Below are 18,229 nucleotides of genomic sequence, written 5' to 3' on the forward strand. Positions count from 1 at the left end.
TATTTATTCACGAGAGACACAGAGAGGCTGAGACACAGGCAGAGGGAGAAGAAGCAGGCTCCATGCAAGGAGCCTGATGTGGGACTTGATCCTGGGTCCCCAGGATCACACAATGGGCTACAGGCAGTGCTAAACCGCTACGCCACTGGGGCTGCCCTATTCTGGGGATTTTAAAGGAACTTTCCATTGCCAGGTGATTTATGGATTATAAACAAGGCAACAAGCCATTAGACTGTTTTGGGACGTTAGGTTTTAAGAAGGCCAAGTTAACATGATAGTAACATTTCCTCAACTCAAAATTCTGTGGTTAGATGTACTCACCAGCCACTTTCAGACTACCACTGATTTCTTTCCTTGGTTGAAATGATGAGAGATAGTATCCACCCTCATGGAGCTATATCAGTCATCCTGGAAAAAAGGACATGGCTTAAAGATAAAAATATCATCTTGTTGATTAATTAGATTTACTCAGCAGCTTTTTCCACACACTGAATTATGTGAATAGTTTTGGTTAAAATACTGTAGCTAAAATCCTGCATCAGGCTACTCCAAAGCATGTCATGTTTATAGTCACCTGTGCTGGAGGTTGCCTGTTTACCTTTTCTTCAGTTCCATAATGACTTGGCACTGGTTTATGCCAAGCATAGGAAGAAGAATTTTCCATATCCATTTCATGCCCACAACCCTGGGAGGACAATATTACCATCCCTCTTTCATACATAAAAGGGGATCAGCTTAAGGCTCCAGTGGCAAAACCCAAAGCAGAACCCAGTTTTACTTAACTGCAAATCCTGTGCTCTTATTCCACTGTTCTGTCTCCTTAAGATGAAAACACTGGCCAGCATTTGAAACACTGAAATTCAGTGGGAAGCCACTGAAAGGATTAATATATTTAATATGAAAAGAGTTTTATCAGTCACCAGAAGATGACCAACAATCCAAGGGTGAAGGGGGCGAGGACTACAAGAAATGGGAGATGTTTTGAGTCTGTCACCATATATGCGAGTTCTTTCCTTGTGGCCTAGGGATTGGGGTCTTGTTAGCGAGGCCTTTTTGCCTTTATACTGTCTTCGTCTATACTTATATTTGTTATAATTTATATTTTTTCAACCTGTATAGATCTGTTTTGTTTTTAGGTATGGTTGAGGTAGGGGGATCTAACATTTTCCCCCTAAAGAAATACCCAGTTACTTTAAAATCTTTTATTGAATGGTTCATTCTTTCTTAACAGAATCTAAAATACTATTTTTTGTAAGATTTTATTTATTCATGAGACACACACACACAGAGACAGAGACATAGGCAGAGAGAAAAGCAGGCTCGTCTCAGGGAGCCCAATGTGAGACTTGATCCCCAGACCCGGGTTCACCCTATGAGTCAAAGGCAGATGCTCTACCACTCAGCCACCCAGCGTCTCTAAAATACTTTTCTTATCTGGATTCTTATCAGTCCAGTTTCCTTTCCCATATCACACTATATACTTAATTCCAATTGCTTTATAATAACCTATTTTGATGTCTGGTAGAGTTACACTCATGCTCTTTGATCTCCTTTTCATACATTTCATAGCTAGACTTGCATATCCCTTTACCAAATGTCAGCTGGCCAGTTTTTATTTAAAAAAAAGAAAAACTATCTTGGGATTTGAATAGGATTGCATTGAGTTTGAGGAGAATTGACATCTTTGCAATATTCTAGGAACATGGTATCATCATGTATTCATTTCTTAAAGTCCTTCAGAAGAGTTTTAATGTTTTCATCTCAAAGGTCTTCCCCATTCTTTTGCTGTAAGTTTATTCCTAGGTACTTTATGTCTTTTATTGATATTTTTTAATCTTTTTTTAAGATTTTATTTATTTATTCATGAGACACACACAGAGAGAGGCAGGGACACAGGCAGAGGGAGAAGCAGACTCCATGCAGGGAGCCTGATGTGGGAGTCGATCCCGGGACTCCAGGATCACACCCTAGGCGGAAGGCAGGCACTAAACCATAGAGCCACCGAGGTATCCTTCCCTTTTATTGATATTATAAATGGAAACCATTCTTCCATTTGTTAATTAGTTATTTGTGGAACGTAAAAAAGCTATTGCATTTGCATGTTGAGCTCTTGATTTTGTATTTAGCCATCTTACTGAATTCTCAGAGCACTTCCAGTAAAATTTATTTTTCTATTTTTTTAAAGATTTTATTTATTCATGAGAGACACAGAGAGAGAAGCAGAGACACAGGCAGAGGGAGAAGCAGGGTCCATTCAGGGACCCTGATGTGGGACTTGATCCCAGGACCCTGGGATCATGCACTTAGCCAGAGGCAGGCGCTCAACTGCTGAGATACCCAGGCATCCCACTACAGCAAAATTTAAGTTGACTCTCTTGGGCCTTTTAGGGAGAAGCAGGGTCCATTCAGGGACCCTGATGTGGGACTTGATCCCAGGACCCTGGGATCATGCACTTAGCCAGAGGCAGGGCGCTCAACTGCTGAGATACCCAGGCATCCCACTACAGTAAAAATTTAAGTTGACTCTCTTGGGCCTTTTAGGTTGTCCATAATTTCATATGCCAATATGTTTTGTTTCTTACTTTCCAATACTTAAATTTTTCCTATTGCATTGAGATGCCTGGAATCTTTAAAAGAAAGTGTTTTCCTATTGCATTGATTAGGACCTCTTCAAACGTGATGAATAGTAACAGGAATAATAGGCATTGAACTCTTGTCCTTGACTTTAAAACAATGTTGCTATTTAGGTTTCTGGTAGATACTTTTCTTTTCTTACTTCTAAGAATTTTTATTAGGAATTACCTGTTGGATGTCATCTAAAACAGTCAATAAAATGTATTGCCAGCTGCACACAAGTTCCCAAGTTGGGACTATGGAAGAGTCAAAGGACTACTAAAAAATAGAATTCCTGCTCTCCAAAAAGGCTGAATAAGACTTAAATACAAAGGAATGAATACAGATTTGGAGGCATGGTTATTGAGATGGGTACCTGTGATATGTTTTCTTCCAAAACAGATTTATTCTCATAGAGCAGCACCAGTGGAAGATGAAGAAGGAGGCTCAAGGTAAATTGGCAATTATTAAAGCAGAATTTCAGAACTAGATTTTAGAACTCCTATTTCACTCCCCTTGTTTTACACCCAGGAAACTACCAAAGGCAGAAAGAATATTGATTTGGTCTAATGCTTTGCCTGGATCCAGCAAAATTAGCTTCCCAGACAAATCTGAGTTAGAATGGAACTGACACAGAGCATCTACTGTCACTACTCCTTTAAAGAAAAAGGGTGGAGAGGGGTTGGGTGCACCTGTTCCTGCTGGTAGTGACCATCAGGCCTGGCTACAGAGTCTTGGGCTAAGAGGCCTAGTCTTCAAGGCTGATGGAAGGCAGAAAAATAGGACTCCTTCCTGTAAAGTGGCAGGAAAACTTCCCTCCTCCTCCTAGTTTTTGATCCACCACTCTCCATTCCCTTTGTCCAGACTCCATAGACTGTTAACTGGGAGAGGCCTTAGGTAATAGTTTGTCTCTTCCTTTTATAATAAGGAAATGGAGAAGAAAGGGAAGGTAAATTGCCCATGGGCATACTGCTACTGAGTGTCAGAAGATGGTTTCCTTTCCAGAGGGGCACTTCTCCTCTGATTATACTGTTCTTGGGCTGCGAGCTACATTTATGTCACAACTCCGTACATACATACTGTCAAGACATAAGCAGGTTTTTAAAAATATTTTTTAATTTATTCATGAGAGACGCAGAGAGAGAAGCAGAGAGATAGAGGGATAAGCAGGCTCCTCTCATGGAGCCTAATTGTGGAGTCCATCCCCAGACCAGGACCCACACACGCCCTGAGCCAAAGGCATTACTAAACCTGCTGAAGCCACCTGGGCGAGCCAATCATAAGCAGTTTCTAAGACAAACTTACTATACATTCTGATTCTTCTATATTGTTTATATTCAAAAATAATATTTTGTGTTTTAGTGCTGGCTTGTGACCTTCCTCACTCACTCATTACGGCCACTGCCTGCAATGAGAAAGTCAGTGAGTTAGGTAACTTTGTTGGTTGGACTCGTGCATTTATTTGGTGTGAATCAACTTGTAGGATACAGCAGCTAGGAAAATAGAAACACCTCTCTCTCCTCCTCCCCAGCAAATGATGCCTATGAGACAAAGTCCAAAGGGGACCAAAGTAAACTGCTTCTGGAGAGAGTAAGGTGCTTCTGTGTTATAGTTGCACAGTCTGTTCACTGCACGAGGGCACTTGGCCATAGGCCCAGGTGAGCAGGATGAAAATCTTGCTTATACTCAATGCCAAGCCACATACAAAGGCCTCCCCAGAGAAATTGTGGGGCCATTATGGACAGACATGGGAAAATTCTGGAAGTGTAGCATGCGTGGGATTATTTTCAGGATCCGAGGTCTGTAGTGATTTTGCTTCCTGTGATTATGGACTGAGATGTCCTAATAGGACCAGAGATACACATTGTGAGAGGCATGGGAAATGGCGTGAATCACTAATTGTCTGCATATGTGTTTCCTCCAAGGCTCTTCTTTAACTCTGCTGCATAAGAGATGTTCAATCCAACGGGAGAATCAGGTAAATCTGAGGAAGATAAAGTCCCATGGCTGGAGAGAGCAGGGGAAATGCAGAATTAACAATGTCCTTTCTGTTTTCTAGGGCTTTTTCTGGAGAAGGCGGCCACTTTGGCTTCGGGACATGTACAGACCTCTCAATGCCACACGGAAGAAAAACATGGCACAGAAGCTACACGACAGGGATTCTTCTGATGAGGATGAGATTTTCAACAAGGAACCAGGGTACCTGATTGGGGACAATTTATACTTCTTTTCTAAAATGAGTTAATTATGAAAAGTTTAATTGTTCCTTTACAGAGTTAAAGGCATTCTTCTTTTTTGCAGAGAGAAAGGTGGTGCCCCAGTAGAGAAGCCTCGGGCTGCAGATTCAGCTGCTGAAGACCTGGGTGAGGAGAGCGACAGTGAACTCCGCACCGTCATCGTCCTCAAGTGACTTTGTCCTGCCTCAGGCTGTCTATAAAGTTTATTTTTATTAAAAAATTTTTTATTGGTCTTCAATTTGCCAACATATAGAATAACACCCAGTGCTCATCCCATAAAGTGCCCCCGTCAGTGCCTGTGACCCAGTCACCCCTACACCCCCCCAGCTCCCCTTCTACCACTACCCTAGTTCGTTTCCTAGAGTTAGGAGTCTTTTATGTTCTGTCTCCCTTTCTGATATTTCCTACTCATTTTTTTCTCCTTTCCCGTTTATTCCCTTTCATTATTTTTTGTATTCCCCAAATGAATGAGACCATATAATGTTTGTCCTTCTCCGATTGACTTATTTCACTCAGCATAATACCCTCCAGTTCCATCCACGTCGAAGCAAATGGTGGGTATTTGTCGTTTCTAATGGCTGAGTAATATTCCATTGTATACATAGACCACATCTTCTTTATCCATTCATCTTTCGATGGACACCAAGGCTCCTTCCACACTTTGGCTATTGTGGACATTGCTGCTAGAAACATCGGGGTGCAGGTGTCTTGGCGTTTCATTGCATCTGTATCTTTGGGGTAAATCCCCAGCAGTGCAATTGCTGGGTCGTAGGGCAGATCTATTTTTAACTCTTTGAGGATCCTCCACACAGTTTTCCAGAGTGGCTGCACTAGTTCACATTCCCACCATAAAGTTTATTTTCTGATAATGGCTTCTCAGCATTGCTTGTAAAATACTTATTTTTCTCATATTAAAAATGTATAAATTAATAACCAATTCTAGCCATGTGGTAAGGAATTAAAATGGAAATAAACATGTATATACAGGTAACAGGGGACATTGGTGAGAGGAACAGACCTGAATCTAGAATCCCTCGTGGGAGACTGTACTTCCACAAGAGGCAGTGCCCGCAAGGAAGGATGAATAGGAGTATCTTCCCCTCGTTTCCCCAATAAAACCAGTGTCTGAAAACTGGAAAACATATCTATTAAATCAATTGGCAGTTTATTCTGGTGCTCTCCCCCCTGGTTCACCAAATACAAGTTATTCACAACATGCTTGACCTGCCCATAGAAGATCATCTGTTTCTGGCCCCTCTTGTAAGATTTTTAGCATTACCAGAATATTTGGATCACTGAGCCTAGCTCCACAGTAGGGCTAAGGCCTCTTTTTCTTCCCAAGCACTCAAACTCATACACAAATATATGCCCTGTCTTGGCATAGGGGGTTCTTCATTGTTACAAGCTATAGATAATTCACATTGGGGTATTTTGTTCCTTTTCTTTAAAAAAAATAATCCCAACCCTTGGATAGCTAGCAGGGAGGGGCTGGAGGGCTAGGGTAAAGAAAAATGTGTGAGGGTGGTAATTACCCAAGACTGCCCTCCTCACTCCTTTATTTCAGAAAATATATTGGTGGTGCCACTTACCCATTCTCATGGACCACCCTACTAGCCTCTCCTGACTCCATTGAGGGTCAGATGTGTGCTACCAGGCTCTTTCCCAATGCCGCCCACCACCAAACCTACTACTGCCTTCCTCAACCAACACAGATAATGAAGCACAGGGATAATGAAGCACAATCTGTGGAAGAAGCACAACTCCCTCCACTTCTGGGATGCCAGGGTGGCTCAGATGGTTAAGCATCCATCCCTTGGTATCAGCTCCAGTCATAATGTCTTACAAGGAATGGATGCTCACCACTGTGGGGCTAGCAGTGGTGAATGTCAGGTTACTTTATTTTTTATTTATTTTATTTTTTTTTTCAGGTTACTTTACCACAGCTGCTTTCCATACATTCAAAGCTGCTGCTGCCACTCAAAAGTCAGTACATTTTGGGAACCCACTGCTGAAGTCACTGCAGCACTCCATGGTCCCAAGCCTGTGACTGGCAACATGGAGTCCCAACATGTAGCCTGCGCATCTGCTACTGCAGAGGAGGAAAGAATGGTTTCCACCTCCTTTTCACCCCCTAGATTTTATGGCAGAACTCTGCTGTCAAGGGAATCTGTGAAATGTGGTTTGTGGGCTTCTAGCACCTGCAAAGAAAGGGATAGAAGTGGGTAGCTAGAGCCAACCAATACTATCTAACAAATGGGTGGGTGTTAAAGTCTTTCTAAAAGGAAGGTGTTGTCTACATGGAGTAGTAACATGGTGGAGAGCTAGCTAAGTCAGAAACACAAAAGGTGTCATTTTAGCTGGGCAGCAGGTTAAGGTACCAGATATTGGATACCAATCACATGCAGTCATCCCCAGAGGTGACTGGAGAAGCACTTGGAGTTGATTCTTAGTTTGGCCTCCAGAATGTTCTCACTGGAATGAAAGCTGGATGGACTAATGGCAGTGAGGTATCTGAGAAAACATAGCCCCCATTCAAAAGGGCTGCCAGAGGAAACGGTGTCCATAGGGAAATAGAGTTTCTAAAAATGTGGCTTTGTGGGGATCCCTGGGTGGCTCAGTGGTTGAGCGCCTGCCTTCGGCCCAGGGCGTGATCCTGGAGTCCTGGGATCGAGTCCCACATCGGGCTTCCTGCATGAAGCCTGCTTCTCCCTCCTGCCTGTGCTCTGCCTCTCTCTCTCTCTCACACATGAATAAATAAATAAAATCTTTTTTAAAAAAAATATGGCCTTTGGACCTCTAAACTCAAACATCCTTGGGATGCTTATTTAAAAGACTGATCTTCGGATCCCTGGGTGGTGCAGCGGTTTAGCGCCTGACTTTGGCCCAGGGCGCGATCCTGGAGACCTGGGATAGAATCCCACGTCGGGCTCCCGGTGCATGGAGCCTGCTTCTCCCTCTGCCTGTGTCTCTGCCTCTCTCTCTCTCTGTGTGTGTATGACTATCATAAATAAATAAAAATTTTAAAAAAAATAATAAAAGGCTGATCCTGAAAAATAAGCAAATTAATTTTAAAAGCTGATCCTGAACATCTCCCCTGTCAAAAACAAACCAAACCAGGCATACTTAAAGTGGTCCAGACAGATTTCCAAAGTAATAGAATATTGCAGTGGCACAGGGAAAAGAGTTCATCATGAACAGAACTCAACTGGGATAAGTACAGAGGTGACTGAGTATTGCACAGGGAGATTGAGGGACTAGGGAAGGGAATGAGTAGGGGCTCCATAGTCAGAAGCCAAAGATTACAAAAGGCAGGAAGGGGGTTAGCCCATATGAAACCATCTGGATTTGCTAACTGGCACTTACCAAAGCTAGACTCCTACTCTCTCACAGAAACTGGGAAACAGGGGCCTTATCTTCAGGTGGTGGCTGGAATAAGCAACAAATTCTTTAGACAGCCTTGAGTTTCACGGGCAGGCACTTTAAGGGAGACTGGGGTCTTACTAGGGCAGTGGTCATGAGCTGCTGAAAACTACGTTAGTGTTTGTTCAAGTCTTCACAAGCCAAATAAGGTTGAATCAAGAAGAGGGCTCAGAGGAGCCTGGCTAGAGTTTAGAGAAAGAATCTGTTACCATTCAGATGCCCACCCCTCCTGAGCTGATTTCCAAAACAGAGGGACCATTCTAACAAGACTGTTTATGCTCACCAAACTACTGGCGTAGTTAGTGCAAAGAGAACCAGGAGGTGGAGCAGAGGTTCCCTGGCTTCTTCAGGACCAGAGGTCAGCAGGGATTTGAGGGTGTGAGAGGCGGGCAAGACAGACTGAAGATGACCAAAAGGCACGACTGAGATTCTCACCCTTGGCGTCTCAAAGAGTCACACTGGCTGGCTGCTGCCACTATGGAAATCAGGGCCTCTCAGTCCTGGGAAGCGCCAGGCATGACCAGCTCTGGCCCCTGAGGTCCTAGTCAGGGTGAGATGTTGTTGAGACCTGGGCGACAGTGGTGGGGCACCCCCTGGGGTGTGGGAGGAGGCACACCCATTCAAGAAGAGGAAAGGTCCTGAGGTCTGAAGCAGAAGCAGGAATGGTGCTTCAAGGTGAGCCTTAATGTGTTCCAGTGTAGCACTGGAGAGGGGTCTGGCGCCACACTGTGGAGTGTTTCAGCTTACAGGGCCAAGGGAAATGAAGACTTCAACCGGTGAACAATACAAAGGCTTCATGTAGAGAGGGCTACACCCTACAATGGTGGAGCAGTAAAATAGGAGGAGCCTGGCTCCCTGACACATGAACCACCAAACTAGCCCTGGATTACAGTACTTAACCAGATCATTATATGAGAGATCAGTAAGCTTCTTTTTTATTTAACCCACTGCTGTGTTGGGTCTCTACTACAGTGGCTGAACCTATAGCCTAATAAAGGTTAACCAATAACGTTATAACCAATAACGTGTATTGGTTATCTTTCGCCACAACAATGCTAACTAATAAACCATCCCCAAACTCAGTGAACTGGAATACCGGTTCTCACAGGATGGCTGGTCCAGCTGTACTTGAATGCTCTGCTGGCTGGGTCAGCACTGCTTCTCCGTGCTAGTCTGCAGATCAGCAGGGCTAGCTAGCTCTTTTCCACCTGGGTGGGCTCTGGGGCCCAGGCTGAAGAGGCAGCGGCAACCCGAGGGAAGCATATGAGGCCAACCAGAAACTTCATTGGGCCTCTCCAAGCCTAGACACAGAACTGTCATACTTTCATTTCTGCCTAGTCCATGGGTCCAAGTAAGTCACATGGCCAATCCCCGAGCCAGGGGACAGGAAAGTACACTCTGCCCACAGAGAGACACAGCAAGAGTGTGGGTGCAGGGAGGGCCAATAATCCTGTCTACTCAGGATGTGACTGAGTCCTGGTTTAGACTACACACCAAGGCCCCCTCTTCTAGGTGTCCCTGTAAATGCAACAGAGTGAAAGATAGCACCCATCAATGTGAAGGCCCCACCGCAGTTATCTGTTAGGTCAGGAACCCTGACGAGGCAAGAATCCCATCTTCCTCTCCCCAATGCCTAGTAGCGGACCCTGCCCACGTGATGCCTCAGGGATCTTACTGGATGAATTTTAGACCATTTCTTCATTCTCCACATATGATTTCCTTATGAAATACAGACTGACCTCCTAAAGGTCAACACATAGTACTATGAGTTTGCCCCATAGCCTGCATAGGGACTGTGCCATTAGGAGCAGGAATTTGTACCTAGATCCTGTCTACACCAAAAACTGTATCCACTGCCTCCTACAGGGACCTCCAGAAGTAAGGGCTTCTACAAGTTAAACATCAAAACAGGGTAGTGAGGGGAGCCTGGGTGGCTCAGTTGGTTGAGCGATCTTACCTTAGGTCATGATCTCAGGGCCTGGGATCAGCCTGTGTGGAGCTCTGCACTGAGTGGGGAGTTTCCTTGAGGATTTTCTCTGTCCCTCTACCCCTCCCCTGACATTCTCTCTCAAAATACATAAATAAATAAATGAATGAATGGATCTTAAACAACAGGGTAGTGAAATTTCTTTCTCTATAGGTCTTTTGAAACTGGAAAGATTCTGATTGCCTGAAATATCTTCAGAGGGAGGCTGTCAAAAGGCACGACTCTAGTGGGGGATCTGCATGGACTTGGGACAATTTGAAGAACAGTGAAATTGACCATCAGAGCTCCCATGGCTCCACAAGGTCCCTGGCCCCCTCATCATCTGTTTTGCTAGATCTCAGGGCAAAAGCAGAACTGGCCCAAGATGCTCTACCTTAATGCTGCCTTTCCCTGCAGACTTCTCACTGCAAAGGAGAACCACTTGAAGAGAGCCAGGATAAATCCTAAAGAATGCCACCATCACCACTGAATTCCAGACATGGGCATGTGGGTGGAAAAATATTTTAGGGCAGTGACTCATGGTAAGTTGCTTCCTCCAGTCCCTAAATGGTACTATTCAATGTCAAGCTACCTCAGGCTCTGGCTGATAAAAGCAGAGGGAGAGGGAACCTAGTGTCGTGAGCTGTGCTGGTCAGGATACATATACATATACATATACACATACACATACACATACACATACATATACATATACATATACACATATACATACGTAAATATATACATACATATACGTTTTGTATAACTTGCCCAAATTTATGAAGACCATATGTATCAGTCACTGCTCTGTACGCTCCAAGTGAAAGAAATCCAACTAAAATATGTTTGAACCAAAAATGTCATACAGTGAATTAGCTTATATAACCAGGAAGCCTAAGTACTTAAAGCTGCCTGCATCTAGGGTTCAAACAAGTCATCTTCTCCCCATCTATCCCTCAACTGTGCTTTCCTTTGGCTTCAGGCTCTGAAGGACGCAGACTCCAAGACTGCAAACATGGTCATTCATCATTCTAACTCTACACCAAAGTAGAGAAAGCCCATCCTCAAAAGTCATCTTTTTGGGTTGCTTGGAGCTGTATCTTGGAGGCGAACAATAGTTACATAATCACAATTCTGTAAACACTATCAATTATCAGGAAAGAGTGGCATAACTAAACCCCAAGAACGGACAGGGGTGTTAAAGAACTAACTCCTTGCCTGTGATAATAGGAAGTCCACAGACAGTGTCTAAAATGGATAAATCCAAAGCTAGAATTACCAAGATAGGTGGGGAGATAAGCACCAGAAGATTCAGCTAGAAGTAAGCATGCCCAGAGAGCTGGCTCAGGAGGGAAGGTGGGGATGGTCAAGGGGAAGAAACTGCTGTGGGTCATTATGTTTCCTCACCATTTGATGTCATACTATTTGAACTGTAAACTATATATAATAATAATAACTATTGGGGAATTTTAAAAATTCATTATTTTTGTCCAGCTTTATTGAGGTATAATTGACAAATTAATAATTAAAAAGAGAGCCAGGATAAATCCTAAAGAATGCCACCATCACCACTGAATTCCAGACATGGGCATGTGGGTGGAAAATATATTTTAGGGCAGTGAAGATGACTAGCTATAGGGCACCTAATTCTAATTGCCATATTTTAAAAGAGTGGGAAGAACCAACTTCCTACAACAGAATCCAGGGGGAACATTAGCTATTCCACTTTTGAGAGAAATGGTTGCATTAGTCCTTGTTTGATGACTTTAGTCAGCTGCCAAGTAAGGATATATCTGGGGTTCAAATAAGAAAGGCTCTCAAAAAATGGAAGAAAAAAAAAAAGCTCCCACTCCAGTGTTCAGAAAGCAGTTAAAAACAGATCTGACTGGATTGGGAAGGTGAGAATTAGCCCAAACTATAATAATAATATAGCTAGTCTTTCTTTTTTTATTTAAGATTTTATTCATCCAGGACTGCCCAGTTGGCTCAGCGATTTAGCGCCGCCTTCAGCCCAGGGCGTGATCCTGGAGTCCCGGGATCGAGTCCCAAATCAGGCTCCCTGCATGGAGACTGCTTCTCCCTCTACCTGTGTCTCTCTGCATCTGTGTGTGTGTGTGTGTGTGTGTGTGTGTGTGTCATGAACAAACAAAATCATTAAAAAAAATATTTATCCATTTGAGAGAGCAAGTGAGGGCACGAGCGAGGGTGGGGGCACAGGGGAGGGGCAACAGACTCCCCACTCAGTAGGGAGCCTGTTGTGGGCTGGACCCCAGAACCCTGGGATCATGACATGAGCCCAAGGCAGAGGCTTAACCAACTGAGCCACCCAGGTGCCCTATAGCTAGTCATCTTCAAGTGCTTCCAGCAGGCCAGAAACTCTCCTAAGGATATTATCTTAATCCTCAGGTCAACTGATATTTTCCCCAATTTACAGATGAGGAACTGAGGCTCAGATAGTTTTGGGAACTTACCTGAAGTCACACCCTCTGGCCCCTCTGCCTGAGGCTAGGAGGCCATAGTGTGTTGTGCCTTTACTTCTGTTTTCTAATTGCCAATCTTCAGTGCTATATCTCAAGGGGCCTGTGAAAACCATAGCTTCACATTGCTTGGTTGTCCTGAACGCCCACACTAGTGTAGGGAAGGTCCTGTAAACAGTATGGGGTAGAGCTGGTGTTCAAACCTAAGCATTACCGCCTACCAAGCCCACTTGCTCTGCCACTGAACTATGCTAACTCTCTAATTAGAATTAGAGTTGGGTGAGAGTCCTCCCTCTACCATTTATTTATTAGTTCTGAGGCCCTGGGACCCCAAGTTACTTAGCCTCTCTCTGAAGCCTGTTTTCTTATCTGTGCTATTGAAGATAACAATGGCAACCTACCTTCCCAGTGGTTGACAAGGACCAATCACAATTCCTATCTAGCAAACAATAGAAGCTTCTCTTTTGCCCAAATGTTAATAATCCCTTACCCCTCAGCTCCTAAAATAAGACAAAGGTTCTTATATTTTCTTATGCTTTGGATCCGCTGGTGCTGAGGGCAGAGGACAGCAGAGGTGGTTAGGCCTAAATTCTTGGACCCCATCCCAGAGTGACTCTCCAGGGAAGGGATGGGGTTCAGGAATCTACACCTTGGACCTGTCTGCAGGGAATTCAGATACCTGCAGTTCTCCTACCTGGCTTTTTAAATAAGTCTGTGGAGTTCTTGAAATCTAAGCTGACAGACCAGTGGCCTGTGAGCTGAGTTTGCTAGTGTTTGAGCCCTTCCTGCACAGGCCTCCAGCTGTGTCTGCATCCTTCCTTTCCCCCCTCATCCAATCTGTCTTTATCTCCCCTCCCATCCTAGCCCCATCCCCTTACTCTGTTCTTAAGTCCAACTTCCTCTCCACTCTTGGGGACCTCCCCTGAGCTCAGCCTGCACTCCTACCCACCAGCCACTTCTCTGCCAGTCTCTTCACCTGCAATGCCCCTTCCTCTATCCACCTGCAAGACTCAGATAAAAGCTGCCTCTTCCAGGATAACCTTCAAGCTCTCTTCTCTTTGCATGTGACTTTATTACTGTTCAAATGATATAGCAGTGTGAATTTTTTTTTCTGGCTGGAAACTACCTCGTGGACTCATGGCCCATGAATGGTAAAAATGTGCACCAGAGCAAGATGAAGAGAGGAAGACAAGCAGCGGGGCTGAGAGGCCGGAGAAGTAAGAGAAGACCAAGAGACAAGGGCTGGGCTCCTGAAAAACCAGACAAAAGATTACTATGTGGGGTTCCCACAGCTTTTGCAGACAGTGGCTGTGCAAAAATTCATTGGAAGAACTGAGGAATAGTGCTCACTTCGGCAGCACACATACTAAAACTGGAAGAACTGAGGAATATTGCTTGCTTGCTCCATTTGGGGGAGGGCATGCTTGAGTCAAGACACTGATGGTATTGAATGTGCTAATTATTACCAGAAACACTATCCTTTTGCCTAGGAAATGGGATTTCCCTAGTAAATCCCTTACTTTCCACCTTGTTCAACACCCAGAAAATACTTTGCCTCTATCTCTTTATTTCTAACTTCCTCCTCAACTATTTTTTTAAATATTTATTTATTTATTCATGAGAGACACGGGCAGAGGGAGAAACAAGCTCCATGCAGGGAGCCTGATGGGGACTCATTCACGGGTCTCCAGGATCTGGCCCTGGGCTGAAGGTGGCGCTAAACCGCTGAGCCAACCGGCTACTACCCACGTCAACTATTTTTTTATTTTATTTTATTTTATTTTTAATTTTTTTATTGGAGTTCAATTTGCCAACATACAGAATAACACCCAGTGCTCCTCCCATCAAGTGCCCCCCTCAGTGCCCGTCACCCAGTCACCCCCACCCCCCGCCCACCTCCCTTTCCTTCTCTGATTGACTTACTTCACTCAGCATAATATCCTCCAGTTCCATCCACGTCGAAGCAAATGGTGGGTATTTGTCGTTTCTAATGGCTGAGGAATATTCCGTTGTATACATGAACCACCTCTTCTTTATCCATTCATCTTCCGATGGACACCGAGGCTCCCCGTCCTCAACTATTACCCATACTGAATGCACTCAGCCTCATCTAGTCTGAAACCGAGAAGTGGTTCTCACTCCCGGAGAGATTATTACCAGAGAAGCAGCCCCCACACACTCAGGTGCCACATCTCCACCAGCCATTTTTTTTTATAAACGGCAACGGGCACTGAACCCGAACCTTCCCAGAAACGGTCACAGAACCCCTGGCCCAGGTCAGTGGAGCTTGCTTCCAAGAGCTGCCCTGTTCCCAGGCCAGCCCTATAAATACTCCCAAAGTCCCCCTGGACATGCAGTTAGTAGTACCTCTGCCTCTGGGCACTGTCCCCACACTCAGGCCCTACGCTCCCCGCTGGACCAAAGCCTGCAGGTGAGAAGTGACCAAAGCAGACATCCCCCCTCTCACACACTTTGGACCTTTTGTTCTGAGTCCACCTGCAAAAGAAATGTCAACTCTACCGAGGAAAGCAGACACACAAGGACCTGGCTAGATGAGAAGAACCAGATCCTCCAGGTTTGTGCCTCAGGGGCTGATGGGCAGGTACCTGAGAAAGTCCCGAGGAGGAGGGAGCGGTGAGCTGAAGACGCCCTGTTGGTACAAGATAGGGTCAAAACACGTATACTTTTTTCCCTCAGAGCCCCCGGGCTGCAAGCACCACCAGCGCCCATGCCCTCAGGGAGGCAAAAATAGCGTAGACGTCACTGGTCTGATTTTACCAGTGGGAACCTACCCCTCAGGAGGCCAACGTTACACGCATGGCGCTGCGGCCAGGCGAGATCACGGACCCAGAAGCCGGGATCTAGTCTGACGCAGACACTGCTAGAGGCGGGCCTTGGGCAAGCTCCTCTTAGGTCGGTGACCTCGCTTAGTGGCCTCGCCTCTGCAGGCGGATCTCCCTCTCCCCTTAGTGGAGTCCAAGCCTCCCAGACCGCTCACCCGCTGGCCCTTGGGGAACTCGGCTTCGGGAACGTTGGCCCCGCCCCGCGGCTCCTCCCGCCCCGCCATTGGCTCCGCGGGCCGGGGCGGGGCCGAGCGCCCAACCGCCGGGTTGGCGTCAGGCGCCTCGAGCGCAGTTTCCGGGCGTCGGTGGCGGAGAGGCCGGAGCGTCGGGTCGGAGGCTGAGAGGCTGCAGCGGCCAGGAGCGACCCCGCCCCCTCCCCGCTCGCTCTGGTGAGTCCGGGGTCAGGGGGAGGAGGGGGGAGGGGGGCGGGGTCGAGATGCGAACGGGCCGGGCGCGTTCCGTGGTCCCGACCCCTGGTCGCCTTTGCGCTGTCCTGCTTCAGAACCCTTTGCCTTCCCCGTTGTAAGCCCGCGCCCTACCCCCTCGGAGCCGAGCCTTCAGCCCGCACAGCCCCTGCTGACCGCCCCCTCCATCTTCTCCCGACGGGGACCCGAGCCCAGCACGTACCCCCCACCCCCTCGCCCCTGGCGTCGCGTCAATGCAGCCACACTCTTGACCCCCTGGGAGTCCAGTTCCAACCCCGAGCGCAGACACATCCCTCCTCCGCCCTCTGAGGCATCACATCCTCACCCCTCAACCCCTGTGGCAATCCCGGTGCTCCACGCCAACCTCCCCTGAGCCCCACCGCTATGGCTTTCCCCTTTTCTGACCCAGCTTTCTTATCCCAGTCCCGGAAGGTCTGCTCAGCCCTAACACCCACCTCCACCCACCCTTATTCAATGCCTGCCATCCAAGCGGATGCCCTGTTGAGCTCACCCCCTTCTTGATAGCTCTGATCTCTGCCCTATCCCAAGTCTTCGATGCATCTTCTTGTCCACACCGACTCAAGCCCTCACTTCCCAGCCCACCACATGCTTTCTTTCCACCTGCAGCCATCCTGAGAACACTTCATCTTTGCTAAACTGCCCCCGACTCTTGCCGCCCCAGTTCCTACCACCCCAACCCAATCTTCTTAAAATGAGGCCTCCATGCCCCCATCTCTTCCTCTCAGCTCTGTGCCCATTCTTCCCTTAATGCGGTCCCCATCTGATCTGAAAACTTAGTGCAGTCTCTTGCCAGCCCCACCTGCTGCCCCCCAACAGCCAATCCAGGTGCTTTTTCAGAGCCGGGTAGTTACTGAGTAGCTCCATTGGTACAGGGCCTCAGATGGTAAGTAAGTGTGGAGGAGTAGAGATCTATGTCCCGTGGTTCAAGAGGTTTTCCTGAATGTCTGCTCTCCTGCACCTGTCCTCAAGGATTGTGTTTCTAGCATTCATATTATGTTACTTGTGTTGGCTGCTGCAATGGTACCTTATCATCCAAATACCTGGAAGGTGAGGGATGGCTACTCATTCAGCCTGGGACACTGGAAGCTTATCACTGCCTTTTGGACTGTAATCTGTAGAAACCCAGGGGGTTGCACTATGTGGGGTTGGCTGTGGTCACAGACCCATGCCCATGAAGGTTTTCCTGGCATTTAGAGACGACCCTCACCGGGGCTCCTCCCAGCCAGAGCTGATTGCAGTTAGTCCCAGTACTGAACACAGGGAACACAGTACTAGACGTGATGTTACATGTTGGAAGAGTGTAGGTGAGTGGATCCTGGGGAAGCTGATGGCTAGGTGGGTTTGGAGGCTTTTGAGTTGCTTCCTCTTTTTGTAGGTGCTGGATCGTTAAGTTTTGACCATTTTGATTGCCCTTGAACTGAGAGAGCCAAGTTCCCCCAGAGTATAGACATTAGGCACCCAGGCCCATTTGTTAACATTTATATATTTCCTGGGCTTTTTGGATTCACATCCCCTCTAAGTTCTGACCAGGCCCAAAGATTGGCTGTTTGACAGTAATTGTAAAGGGCCCCAAAGAGACCCATGTCTTTGCTTGCCATTTATAGTCTCACTTCTTTGAAAATTGAATGCCTGTCTACCTTCAATATCCCTCCGTAAAAGTGCCTATCCTCTTGTCTTTCTTCCGCTTCCTGATCTCCCTCTCTCCATCTCCCTCCTCCTTCAGCTCAATAACCCTAAAACAAACAAACAAAAAAAACCACTCTTTTAAAAACATAAAACCCTCTTCTAAAAACCCTCTTCTCCCTGTTTGAAGGGCTATGTCTGGCTTTTGTGGAAAGCAGATTCAACATATCGAAGGGAAATGAAAACGCAGACGGCAGCTTCCAGATCAACAGCCATTACTGGTGCAATGATGACAGGAGTCACTCAGAAAACATTTGCCACGAGGACTGTCAAGGTCTGGCCAGGGCTCCAGGGTGGGGAAGCTCTACTCACAGGACGTCTATTCCTATGCAAGGCCTGGGAATGTCCCCAGAGGGACTGCCCATGGAGTCCAGGAATGTTTTTGCTGAGCAGAGGACTTGACAAGTGGCTGTAGTGCCCATCCACTTAGCATATTCTTTGGTGTACGGGTTCTAGAAAAGCTCTGCATAGTTAATAGCAGAGCAGGAGCAACAGCAGCAGCCAACATTTCTTGAGAGTGTGTTATTACTAACCATTTTACCTA

General features: G+C 46.3%; 1 protein-coding gene across 1 annotated transcript; it reads left to right on the plus strand.

Annotated features, from left to right (window-relative positions):
• The first annotated feature begins 4,011 nt into the window (after positions 1 to 4,011).
• LOC119878806 (leucine-rich repeat-containing protein 37A2-like) lies at positions 4,012 to 5,079 on the plus strand. Its single transcript, XM_038589378.1, has 3 exons — positions 4,012 to 4,591; positions 4,673 to 4,812; positions 4,915 to 5,079. Exons 1-3 carry the CDS (start codon positions 4,523 to 4,525, stop codon positions 5,021 to 5,023), a joined length of 318 nt encoding a protein of 105 aa, XP_038445306.1. The 5' UTR covers positions 4,012 to 4,522; the 3' UTR covers positions 5,024 to 5,079.
• The last annotated feature ends 13,150 nt before the right edge of the window (positions 5,080 to 18,229 follow it).

Source organism: Canis lupus, unplaced genomic scaffold (genome assembly GCF_011100685.1).
Source record: "Canis lupus familiaris isolate Mischka breed German Shepherd unplaced genomic scaffold, alternate assembly UU_Cfam_GSD_1.0 chrUn_S192H352, whole genome shotgun sequence".
Taxonomy (NCBI): domain Eukaryota; kingdom Metazoa; phylum Chordata; class Mammalia; order Carnivora; family Canidae; genus Canis; species Canis lupus.